Genomic DNA, 12,227 nt, shown 5'->3' with positions numbered 1-12,227 from the left:
ATCTAATGTTCCCTCTACATTTTGTTTGGGTTTAGGTTTGGATAAATGAATTGTAAGACATTCTATTTCACTTTGTTTACATAAAAAGAGGGAGAGATAGAGATGAGAGTGGCATGCAATCAATCACCATCATTACCAATTTAGCACCCATCACATTGGGATTCATTTATAATTTTAAGATACATCCATACTCATTCTCATATTATTTATCATGTTGAAAATTTACAGTGTCTATTATTGTTTTTCATATTTAATTAGTAAATAAACACATGACACATGTTTGCAACTAGGCACATATTTGCAACTAGAATAACAATAACAAAATCTGCGAGAATAATTTTGAAGTAGACTACAAATGTAAAATCAAACAACCTATTCTATTCAAATTGCCAAATAGCTAGGACATGACATCTCTACTTGCCCAATTTTATAAATTCAAACGAAACAAAATATAAAACAAACTATTAATTTTCCTATATATTATGGGAAGAAAATGTGCCTGCAAATTCATAGACAAATATGAGAGCTATGCTTCCATTATGTATTCATAAAATGTGGGAAATATTGATAATCTTCCCTCACAATTGCTTATTTAGGGGGAGTTGTCCTGATGATGACAAGGGGAGTAAATGACTGGGGGAGCACTTCATGGGAAAACACTACTAAGAAAAATACTCCTTTTTCCATGATGTCAAAGGGGGAGAGAAGGAAAAGGAGTCTCATAATTAATAAGAGTTGTCTATATGTTACCATCCAATGACAAAGGGGGAGAATAAGGTTGTCATTTATGTCATTAACATTGTTGAGGCAAGCCTAATATGCCTTAGGTGCATGAGCGATGAAGTCTATTTTGATGGAGAGGACACATCTTGGATCCCATGGTTTTGCAAGCAATGAGTTCATTTGTGAAGTTGATAATGAATACATTCTAGATAGCTTCAATTTAAGTGGACATACTATGATCATTCTCTTGACATTTTAGATGTGGAATCCCCCAATGAAACACTTCTCTAAAGATTAAAGAGAAGTCCTGATGATTAACCACACTTAGTGGTTTGAAATGATTTGGCACACTTAGTGGTTTGAAATGCGTTGGCCAAAAAAACTGGAATTTGATTTACTGGAAGAATTCTCTTGAAAAATCAATATGAATCACAAAAGTTTGCATTCTGAAAAATTAAAGAGAAATTCAAGGACAACTGCTTTCTTTTAACTTTGGTGCATGTTAAGCAATTCCAAAATATTTCTTATTTAGGACATGACATCTCTCTTTGCCCAATTTTATCAATTCAAACCAAACAAAATATAAAACAAATGATTACTTTTCCCATATATTATAGGAACAACTTGTGTCTACAAATTCAAAGACAAATAAGAGAGCTATGCTTCCATTACGCATTCATAAAATATATGGGAAGTATTGATAATCTACCATCACAATTGCTTATTTAGGGGAAGTTGTCCTTGAGGATGACAAGGGGAGCACTTATGGGAAAGCAATGTTAAGAAAAATACGCCATTTGCCATTATGTCAAAGGGAGAGAGAAGGAAAAATAGTTTCACTGTTAATAAGATTTATGCCTATATGTTGTCATCAAGGGGAGATTTATCCATGTTCCCTTCAGGGGGAGATTGTTGGATAAGGTTTTCATTAATGCCATGAGCATTGTGGAAGCAAGCACTAATAGGGTATGGAGTTTTATCATGTGGCTCAATGTCGTTTTTTCCCATGGTTATCTGTTCATTTTTTCATGGGTGGGGCTCGTATGGATTGGCTCTAGACTTATCTATTACAAAGCAATAACCATGGCACATTATCTTTTGTCAAAATATATGTTATGATCAATGTGAACTAGGAGAAGGCAAGTGTGGAGTGAAAAAATGCAAGTAGCATTATGAACATTTCAATTCAACTCACTGAGATCATTGGAAGATGGAATTTGAACATTTGCAAAGAAACAATGGTATTCAAGATAGCAGTAACCATGGCACATTATCTTTTGTCAAATATATGTTGTGATCAATGTGAACTAGGGGAAGTCAATTGTGGAGTGAAAAAATGCAAGTAGCATTATGAACATTTCAATTCACTTCACTAAGATAATTGGAAGATGGAATTTGAACATTTGCAAAGAAACAATGGTATTCAAGATTCTTGCATAGAGGAAACCATTTAGCAAGCATTGAAACAAAGAGAGGAAACCAAAGGTTGATACACGTATATGTATTTTGTAAAATTCCTTGTAAATTCAAACTGCTAATTGTAATTTACTAAAACAATAGATTTGAATCTACTCTACTCACTAGTAGAAATAATTAAATGATCATGAAATCACAAACCATACAAGAGAAAGAATTCAATCAAGACATTACACAATGATTTCCTGGGGAAAGCCACAACTAAAAACCCATGGTATATGTATATTGAATTAGTAAGAAAATATGAGAAGATTACAATGCTTTTCTCAAACCCGAGCAACCTCTGCACTATCTCTATTTGTCTCACATCTTCTTAGACAAGCCTAGGCCAATACTTAACCAAATTTCAGCTTGCCCAAGTCCCTATTTCCTTGCATTGTTTCCTTGGGAATTAGCCCCTATTATTTATGGAAACTCCTCAATTGGAATGCCTTCCACTCACTGCATGCACCACCTATACAATTCAGATGATTATACAACTGATAGTAAACTATCCCTAAACTCCAATCACCACCTATACAATTCAGAGGATTATACAACTAATAGTAAATTGTCCCTAAACTCCAATCACCACCTATACAATTCAGATGATTATACAATTGATAGTAAACTGTCCCTAAACTCCAATCACCACCTATACAATTCAAATGATTATACAATAGTAAACTGTCCCTAAACTCCAATCTCAACTATGCATGAGTTATTTATGAGTGAACACATGAAGCAACATGCCACTTTCTAATCTCCTAGTAGTTCCTCTATTAATTAATTACAACTCAAAATAAACTCAACCAAGGTTATTATATGTAGTAGACTCTACATTACTCAAGTTAGACCCTCAACTCAAACTAACTTAGCCAACTAAGTCAAATTAACTTAGTTACTCATACAAATTGTCTTGTGATGTGGAATTACAATTTTATTTGTAATTTAATTCAAGGACAAAACTAAATTAAGATTTTCTTGCTACATTTTCAACATATTTAGTGTCAAGAGCATTTAATATTACATCTATGAGATATCCCTCTCCCATTGATATTTTATTCCTTGCTGAAAGATGATCTAGTCCTCAAGTGGTGCCTTTCATTGTGTGGCCTTTCTTCAACATCCAAGAACCTCATGGGGCCACTATGCTCACGCATTTGAAATTTGTAAAATAAAGGCACAGAAAGTTTGAAATGCATCTTTGTTGAAATGTGATTCACAACATTAATCTTGATGCACTGAAATGTATCCTTTTTATTTGATGCATTGAAATGTATCCTTGTTGAAATGTGTTTTACAGTATAATCTAAAGTCATCAAATCGAATCATACACATCCCAAAGCACACAGCCAGTGATAAGCCTGCTAATTAAAATGAGAATTCAGGGACAAAACTGAAACTCTATGTGGAACTCTGCAAACCATTTTCAGTCCCATAAGAAAAATATACTAACTGTAATGTATATTTGTAAACTCAAGGTACATATAATAATCTAGAATCATTTAAATCAAAACAGCTCTAGTTTGACATTCAAACACCATATCAGCATCATAAAAATTAGTATCCATAGCACTTCTTCTTACTTCTAAAGTATAATAAAAAAGGTTCCACAAATTACAAAGAAATTTCTTGACAACTTTAGAAACACCTCTTTTCAAAATTTTCATAACTAGTATGATCAACAGTTCATTGTCACGATTTTAGCAACAACACCAATTCTGAAAGGGATGAAATCACAAAGGCATCTAATCAATTCAATCTTTCCCACTATCTAATGTTCCTCGCTGCAAGACATCAGATAGTTCAAAGCCCTGACATCAGATAGTTCAAAGCCCTGCAACATGCATACACTAGAGTAATTTGTGCAAGCAAAGGCCCACACGCTGCAGTGCAATTCTTTACTAAACATTATACATCAGTAATACAGTACAAGAGAGGCTGTTGGCTGAACTGAGTTTATACAACCAGGCAGTAAAAACAGTCTTGTATACCAACTTTGGCCAGGCCAACCTTACAAAATTTTTCTCACCCAACCAAAATAAATTTATTTCATTTTAATTCAGATCTCCGACATTAGAATGGCCTTTTTGACCCACTGTTTCCTGTCCAGCTTACAAAAACAGACTTATCTTCCACTGCTATAGGGAGATTGTATTCCAATTAGTTGTGCAGAGAAACCAGATGCAGCCAGCAATGTTCAAGCTCCTCCTTTCTTCTTTTGATCTTTTATATCCTTAATTTCTTTAGTGAACATTCTTGGGGCAATGGCCATGGACATGAGTTCTTGAAACAATAACTTACAAGCATATGGTATGTGCACCTAAAACAAAAACATAATAATGAGGACATGGACATACAGTTTAAAAGAAACTTAACATCACTGTACAATGGATATTTGCAAAGACGTGAATATCCAAACTCACCTGCACAATATCAGTCTTGTTATTGCATCCTCTACAATCAAAAGCATTCTTCTTCAGATTTGCAATCGCAATTAGACCACAGCGCTCACAAACATGGACCCTGTATGCATCACTTTGATCAAATAGCCTTTCTTTCAGGAAATGAGCAGCTCCATGGGCTATCATACAATCACGTTCCATCTCTCCAAAACGTAGACCTCCATCACGGGAACGTCCTTCTGCCGGTTGTCGAGTGAGAATTTGAACAGGGCCACGACCACGAGAGTGAATCTTGTCATCCACCATATGCTTTAATCGCTGGTAATATGTAGGACCTAGAAATATCATGGCAGATAACTTTCTACCCGTGTGACCATTGTACATGGTCTCAAAACCTCTCATCTGGTATCCACAATTATGAAGTGCCTTGCTTATGTTATCCACCTGAAATGTCAACGAGGATTGTAGAATCAAACACAATAACTAAGAAACAGAGGCTTACTGCAGATCAAAGTAATATATAAAAAAAACAATAATTAAACTTACAGTAACATCAGTGAAAGGAGTTGCATCTCCCTCTTTCCCCATGTGAGAAGCAACCTTTCCCATGATACATTCAATGAGTTGACCAATAGTCATTCGAGAGGGGATAGCATGTGGATTCACTATAATATCAGGTGTAATGCCCTCAACTGTCCAGGGCATATCCTCCTGAGTGTATGTCATACCTACAGTTCCCTTCTGACCATGCCTACTACTGAACTTATCCCCAATCTGTGGTATACGCACAGACCTCATTCTAACTTTCACAAACCGCAAGCCATCTTGATTTGTTGTCAGAACAACCTGCAGAAGTGCATATAAGTTATCGACAATTTGTATGCTGTCATAAAACATATTTAAGGAAGACATTCAAGAACTATAAAATTCCTTACTTCATCTCATGATAAGCAAAGTAAACAAACTTGTTACAAAGTGCCTCATATATATAGTTAAACCAGTTAACTACCTGATCAACCACCCCACTTTCACTATGACGCATGGCTGTACTCTGATCCCTCTTTGTGTAACGTTGTTGCTGACCTGCTGCCTCATCTTGTGCTACAGGTGCTGTTTTACCAATGATTACATCCTCTCCTGAGACCCTAGTACCCTGACAAAACCCCAATCATGTCAAAAAAGATTCTGAATAAGTTACATCTACTATTAGAGCTTTCATGGAATGTGAACTTCATATTAAATAAATTCAATAAGGATTTAGACATACAGGAGGAGCAAGCCCATCATCATCCAATTTATCATATGAACCATGTCGCATGCCCTGCAATTTGCCAATAGTAGTGAGGAAATGACGAACGCCAGTAACAAAAAGAAAGAATAAAGCTCAACTGTAGCACTCACTGATGTATTCTCCCTGCTTGGACAACCAAATTCCTCTCTAATGAGTGTCCCCGACCTCTTTTCTTCGTCTCTACAATATACACATTAAACGAAGAGTAGATTCAGGAATATTTCCCTAATGAAATCCAGTATGGAAATGAGAAGCATCATCATTTCCAGAAAGAGTTCCCATCATCAGTTGCATGGAAAACCAACCTGTAGGACCTAAAAAATAATGAACGAAAAAATCCACGGTCTATAGAAGATTGGTTCATGATGACAGAATCTTCCTGATTGTATCCAGAATAGCAGGCAATAGCTACGATCGCATTCTGAAGACAATCATGTTAGACTTGTTTAAAAATCAGGGAATCGAAAGAATAGCAAAACAAATATACATCACCAGAAAGTTGTCTGAAAGATTATTACTAGCCGTGAAATAGCCAAAATCAAAATCTGTGAACAAAAATTAAATTAGAAAAACACTTACGATCCCTGCTGGCAGCTGCCTAAAGTGCAAATGTTCCATGGCACGCGTTGTTACAAGTGGTTTTTGTGGATAGTACAATACATACGCTAAGGTATCCTGCAGAGTAACAAATTTAAAGTGATTGATGACCTCAATAGCTGGAGTTGTTCTAACTTGTGCAGATAATAGAGTAGATATGCCAAGGTATCCTACAGTAAAAAATTTAAAAAGTAACAGAGTACCAGAACACTACAATACCATTCTAAGCTGGTAATTTGTGACATAAATACCCATCGCTTGTTTTCCCATAGCTGACTGGTACGTGTTACGTGGAGACTACAGAGTGGCAATACATAAAAAGCATGCACTTCAATGTATTAGCAAACTAAAAGACGAATCAGAATGCATCCAGCTACAGCAACCAAAAGTAGCGAAAAATATAGGTGCTAAAGATTCAAACCTGATTATGATCAGGAAACGGAATAATTGATGCACAAACACCCAAAATCAAGGAAGGATGAATTTCACAATGGGTGTACGTAGTTGTATATGCTTCTAGAGGATTAGCTCTTGCAGCCACAAGGTCCTACAAAATCATAAAGTTCATTATCTATATTAACTCTGGGTGGAAAATATAAAAGTTACAAGGAAAATGTGAATTTGCATGATCAATCTGATCAGAAATGCCACTGGTACGAACATTAATGGTCATGGAAATCATTGTTGTCTCCTCTTCCTCTGTGTCCACATACTCAATCAAACCCCTTGCAACAAGATCATGCCAACCTGCTTGTGGGCTAGTCTGTTGAGAAAAATAAGTAATATAAGAACTCTTTCACATTTATATAGCTTTTTATATCAGGAAACAAAAACAAAAAAGAGTGTCTTTCTGAGTCCTGACCCGTTCTTGTAATCTTTTAATGTCTGATTTCTTTATGATCAGGCGTTGGTTCTCCACAATAAACAATGGTCGACTGCATCGACCATAATCAGTATACAGTCTCAATTCCTTCAGACGAATATCTCTAACAACCGCAACTTCTGGATTCACATCAACCTGGTAAAGTTCTCACAAGAGTCACAAGGGATGGCATAGCGAAAGACAACCAAAAAACTGATTGAAAAAACAATTAACATTTTGTAGCCATCTTTGCAATTGGAAAAAACCTCCCATAAATCATAAAAGTGACTTTATAGATTCTTTCTTTCTCTGATAAAACTGGGATGTGCAGATGTCTCTCAGAGGAGCGGTACCCATCCCCCTTAACAGAAAACATGGGAAACAACGCATCTCTCTAGAAATACTGGTAAACAATGTAAAATGGCTCAAAGAAACTAAACTATCTAGGGCTCCTTACAAAAATATTATAAAACAATATCTAATCTCCTAAATCTAATTCAATCAAATATAAAATTATTGAACAAAAACAATTCAGACAGCCACACACCTGTCTTCTCAACTGTCTGAGTGCCGACACCAAGAGTTCAGGATCACGGTGAATACCAACCCAAGCACCATTTACAAAAACTTTAGTTGCTGTCGGAATAACTGCTGGAGTTATTTCCTAAAATGACAATGAAGGTTCTCAAGATGATAAACTTAAGAGATAGAATATAAGCATAAGAAAAACTCGATTAAAGGTTCAAATGGGTGGAAATGCATGTACCTCAAAATTTTCTGTGCTCCACTCGTCCAAGAATTCCAGAATTGGACTAGGAGAAGAACCAACAGTGATGTAAACCATAAGGGCCAAATTTTTTACAAGCCCACAAGCCTACACATTACAAAATGGAAATATGAATCACCAAGCCCTTGCGAAATATCATTATTTCAAAATGTTAATCCAAATTCAGTTTTCCAGAGAAAAAAAAAAACAAAAAAAAACAACTCGCCTGTCCTTCAGGGGTTTCTGCGGGACACATCATACCCCAGTGTGAATTATGCAACTGTCTGGGTTTTGCTATCTTTCCTGCACATTAAAAGACACATGTATGTTGCATCAAGCACATAACTGAAGATATAGTTATAAAACAATGTGGGTCGTTGCACTTGGTTGAAGGATAAATTTTCTCCCTACAGACTCAGAATATCAGGATCCTACAACATTCTAACCTTCACGACCAATTGGAGAGTTTAACCTTCTTAAATGTGATAAAGTTGATGCAAATGTCAGACGATTTAAAACCTGCATCAAGAATAACAGAGCGAATAATGAGTCTCAACTGTAAAAGAACCGGGAAAAGAAAAAAAAAAGCATGACAATAAAAAGCACCTGTGATACTCCAGCCCTTGTGCCAGCTGCATTTGCTTGGCCCCAGTTTCCAGTAGCCAAGGAGTATTTCAAACCATTAGTAATTGTTTTTGCTTTGATTGCATATTGTAGATTTACATCTCTTCCACGATCAAGAGACTGTTCACAGTACCACAAGTTATAAGCTTACGATACATATTTAAAAGCATTCAAAATAACATAAAAGTGAAATAAAGTATTATCAACCTTTTGCAACTCAAACTTCACATCTTTGGTCAACTTCCGGAAAAGCTGAGATATTGAAAAAGTATGTTAGTGAACTTCCTTCAGAATTAAAGAATAGCATAATAGTTTTTGATGCAAACAAGCATTGACAGACCATTCTGAACAGTCCTCCAAGAAGAGGACCAGCCAGATCTAATCTTTTGTTCCCATAGTGATCCCTATCATCCTCTGGCCGTCGACCAAGAGCACATAATAGAAGCCGATGGATGATGTACCTAAAGATACACACAGATCATGAGTTACACACATCACATCTTCATAATATACAGAATTATTTCTGAGAAAGAAAACCACAACATCCAAACCAAAAGATAGAAATAATAGAAGTCCATGGTTACCCAAAAAAGTAAGCTTTCTTCGTGTCACACAACTCTCCAACACCTACATGAGGTAACGTTTCTCTCTGCAAAATTTCTTTTGCATACCTGCAAAATCAAACCATTGATCAATGTCAACACAATTACTCAAACTTTTGATTGACCAAAGAATCTTACAAAGAAACTATTAACCGTTGCTAATTGCATAACCAGAAGAAAAGCGATCTCACTTTATACGCTTTTCTCTAGTTACACCAACAGTGGCACCACGTGTTCCAATCCAGTCCAGAGCAACCTGAAGCAAAAATTTTATGGATCAGGGCAGTAACATAGCAGATTCAACACACCCCGATAAATATACACGGGAAATTTTGATCAGCACAATAATTTTGAAGTTTGAACATCTAAAAATCTAATTTTCACATTCGAAATGTTTTTTTTCCGAGAGAAAAAAAAAAATTGGCTAATTTGTATTATATATTAAAATCAGTACATGTAATGTATTGAGTCTGTCGCCCAGCTATCATATATCATCTATTAAACAGAGTAAGAAACAAAGTACCACATCCGAAATATTATATACCTAAGACCTAGACACAATTAGCTAAAAGATCCTCATTGTAAATAATTACAGGGATTTGACAACTCTAGAAACCACAAAGATGTTAAAAATATCAAAATAGCACCAAATTTGCAACAGCTAAGGCAAATTACAAATCATATCCAATCTTAGCCCCATAGTCGTCTAAGCATAAATCATTTTGGGCATCAAGTTCAACAATATTAAAGAATTTAGATCAAATAGTCATGTACATAAGAAATGTATATTAAAATTCAAAAAAATAACAGACCTCTTGACTTTGAATGACAAATGCTTCCTCTATTGATGGTCTCAACAACTCCATCATTGCAGTATCACTGAAGTCATAGCATATATGTTCTAAAATATCTTTGTCAGCGACAAATCCCAATGCTCGAAATATAACAATAATAGGAACTTCAGCACGGATATATGGCAGTGTTGCATGAATACACTGCCCTGTTGAACCCTGCACCACAAAATAAATAGAGAGATATAAGGGTCTATTCTAGGTCATAAATAGAATGAAATCAAAAGAAAATAATATCCATGCATCCATGTGATGATTTTGTGATAGAAAATGCAAGATTGCCTGAAAAATTATCAAAGAATTTATGCAGCAACTTGCACTAAGCCGAATTTAACATGGGACACATAGACTGCCCAAAACGGGAGATGGGGAAGTGTGTATATATACTTTCAAAATATCAAAAATTGCAAAAATAAATAAAGATGTAATTTTCTTGAACATTGACAAATTTTCTAAATGTTGCAATCCAGCACTTCTTATTTTGTTGCTCCATTTATTACAGTGATTCCATATTCTTTTCAAGGAGCCATGAACCCCATATTCTTTTCAAGGAGCCATGAACCCTCTCAAAATTCTTCTGGTATCCTAGTGAGAGATCCCTAGTGTTATACACAAAGGAGGCATTTTGACTTTGTTCCTGCATTCTCCATTCACCACACAAATTTTCACAAAGATAACCACTGCTTTCTTACAGTGCTTCCATCTACTAGGGGACAAATCAATTTTAGTTTTGCTTTCGACTTCAGATTAGTGAGAGCATGAGGTGTCATCTCCATTTCTTAAAACCCTATTTGCAATGCCAATCCAGATATCATACCAAGAGTTAGACCTTTCTCTTCTAGGTAGCAACATGTTGCAATACCCATATATGCTTGTATTTGTATTCCAGACATCCACTCTTCTAGTACATTTTTCTTTCAAATCCACTCATCACTATTAGTGTCTAGCTCTCATGTTTAATCTTAAATCAATAATTTACATTCTGGATCTTGCTTGATATAGGGTTTGTTTTTGTGCCCCTACATTGAATTGACGCTATTGTTATGTCACTTGTACCATTGTACATGATATTTTGTCATATGTTTTGGCTTGCAGTTGTATTTGTAACTAGAATTCCCTCTTTGTGTGCTATCTTTTTTAGAGCTGAGATCTTCGTTCAATACCTTTGTTTGCTTATCAAAAATACATTTGTTTGCTTATCATGTAAAATATTGGTTTGATAGTGAGAAACCATATGCTCGACAATGACTACATTCTTGGTAATTTGCTTGGTCACTGGTTACAATTGTTGTTGGTGTGTATTCCTTTGTTGTTGAAAGGTGTTTTGTGTGTTCACCCTCTGCGAAACACATTCAGTTTTCTCATTACACCAAATACCCATCGCTAGTTGCTGGATGGTTTCAGTCAATTTATTGTTGTGGAATCACTGGTGTGAATCTTGCCATATTCACCACGTTTCGTTACAATTGTTGTTGGTGATGTGAATCTTTCCATATTCACCAAATGAAAGAAATTTTAACGTTCACTAGATTAATTATAGTTTATTGGACCACTAACTTTCGCTATAGCGTGGCCTTGGATAGCAATACTCTTTAATTTATATTTCATTACCATTGACCGAAGTGTTGGGTGATTGGCTTGTGTGCTAGGTGAATGAATCCTCAACCATCATTTTGTTGAACTTAGTGCCACACTCTCTCCATTTTGTTAAGGCTGATACTTCTTGAGGTGTTACTAGTTAGGTGAAATGACTCTTCATATGCCTAAACATTTTGTCATATATACAACCTTAAGTTTGACAAGCTCAAGTATCATTCTGGTTTATGATTCAAATTAATGGTTTCACGCCATAAATGTCTGTAGTACAAATCTATTATGTTAGTAATGATGTCATGTCTCTCACCCTGTGATGTCTCATTCAACTAACTCTAAATCTGAATTGTGAACAATGAACTAAGTGCCCTAGAGCTCAAGGTTAACAACAGACTCTGAAGGAAGACACTACTGCTCTATTTTTCTAAGTATGTTGGGGATTATGGATTCACTAC

At 35.6% G+C, this 12,227-nt stretch overlaps 2 protein-coding genes across 2 annotated transcripts in view; both read right to left on the bottom strand.

Moving 5' to 3' along the window:
• Positions 1-4,381: 4,381 nt before the first annotated feature.
• On the bottom strand, positions 4,382-5,030 carry LOC149228219 (DNA-directed RNA polymerase II subunit RPB2-like). The gene is made up of 2 exons (XM_089375657.1): positions 4,608-5,030; positions 4,382-4,504 (listed from the first exon to the last, which is right to left on the bottom strand). Exons 1-2 carry the CDS (start codon positions 4,986-4,988, stop codon positions 4,382-4,384), a joined length of 504 nt encoding a protein of 167 aa, XP_089231783.1. The 5' UTR covers positions 4,989-5,030.
• A 54-nt stretch (positions 5,031-5,084) lies between these two features.
• Positions 5,085-12,227, bottom strand: part of LOC149228218 (DNA-directed RNA polymerase II subunit RPB2-like) — a 102,174-nt gene continuing 95,031 nt past the window's right edge. Inside the window, 20 exon segments of the mRNA XM_089380707.1 lie at positions 5,085-5,432; positions 5,596-5,739; positions 5,854-5,907; positions 5,988-6,057; positions 6,183-6,298; positions 6,457-6,552; positions 6,694-6,771; positions 6,896-7,021; positions 7,136-7,237; positions 7,337-7,492; positions 7,884-8,000; positions 8,067-8,210; positions 8,329-8,405; positions 8,549-8,621; positions 8,709-8,846; positions 8,934-8,978; positions 9,067-9,187; positions 9,311-9,397; positions 9,520-9,584; positions 10,141-10,338. Of these exon segments, the coding sequence (XP_089236833.1) occupies positions 5,085-5,432; positions 5,596-5,739; positions 5,854-5,907; positions 5,988-6,057; positions 6,183-6,298; positions 6,457-6,552; positions 6,694-6,771; positions 6,896-7,021; positions 7,136-7,237; positions 7,337-7,492; positions 7,884-8,000; positions 8,067-8,210; positions 8,329-8,405; positions 8,549-8,621; positions 8,709-8,846; positions 8,934-8,978; positions 9,067-9,187; positions 9,311-9,397; positions 9,520-9,584; positions 10,141-10,338 (2,355 nt within the window).

This window comes from Pinus tabuliformis, chromosome J (assembly GCF_031772625.1).
Source record: "Pinus tabuliformis cultivar Carrire ecotype Pingquan chromosome J, CPIR1, whole genome shotgun sequence".
NCBI lineage: Eukaryota > Viridiplantae > Streptophyta > Pinopsida > Pinales > Pinaceae > Pinus > Pinus tabuliformis.
Note: the sequence above shows the minus strand (reverse complement) of the source record. Positions and strands in the feature narration are given on the sequence as shown.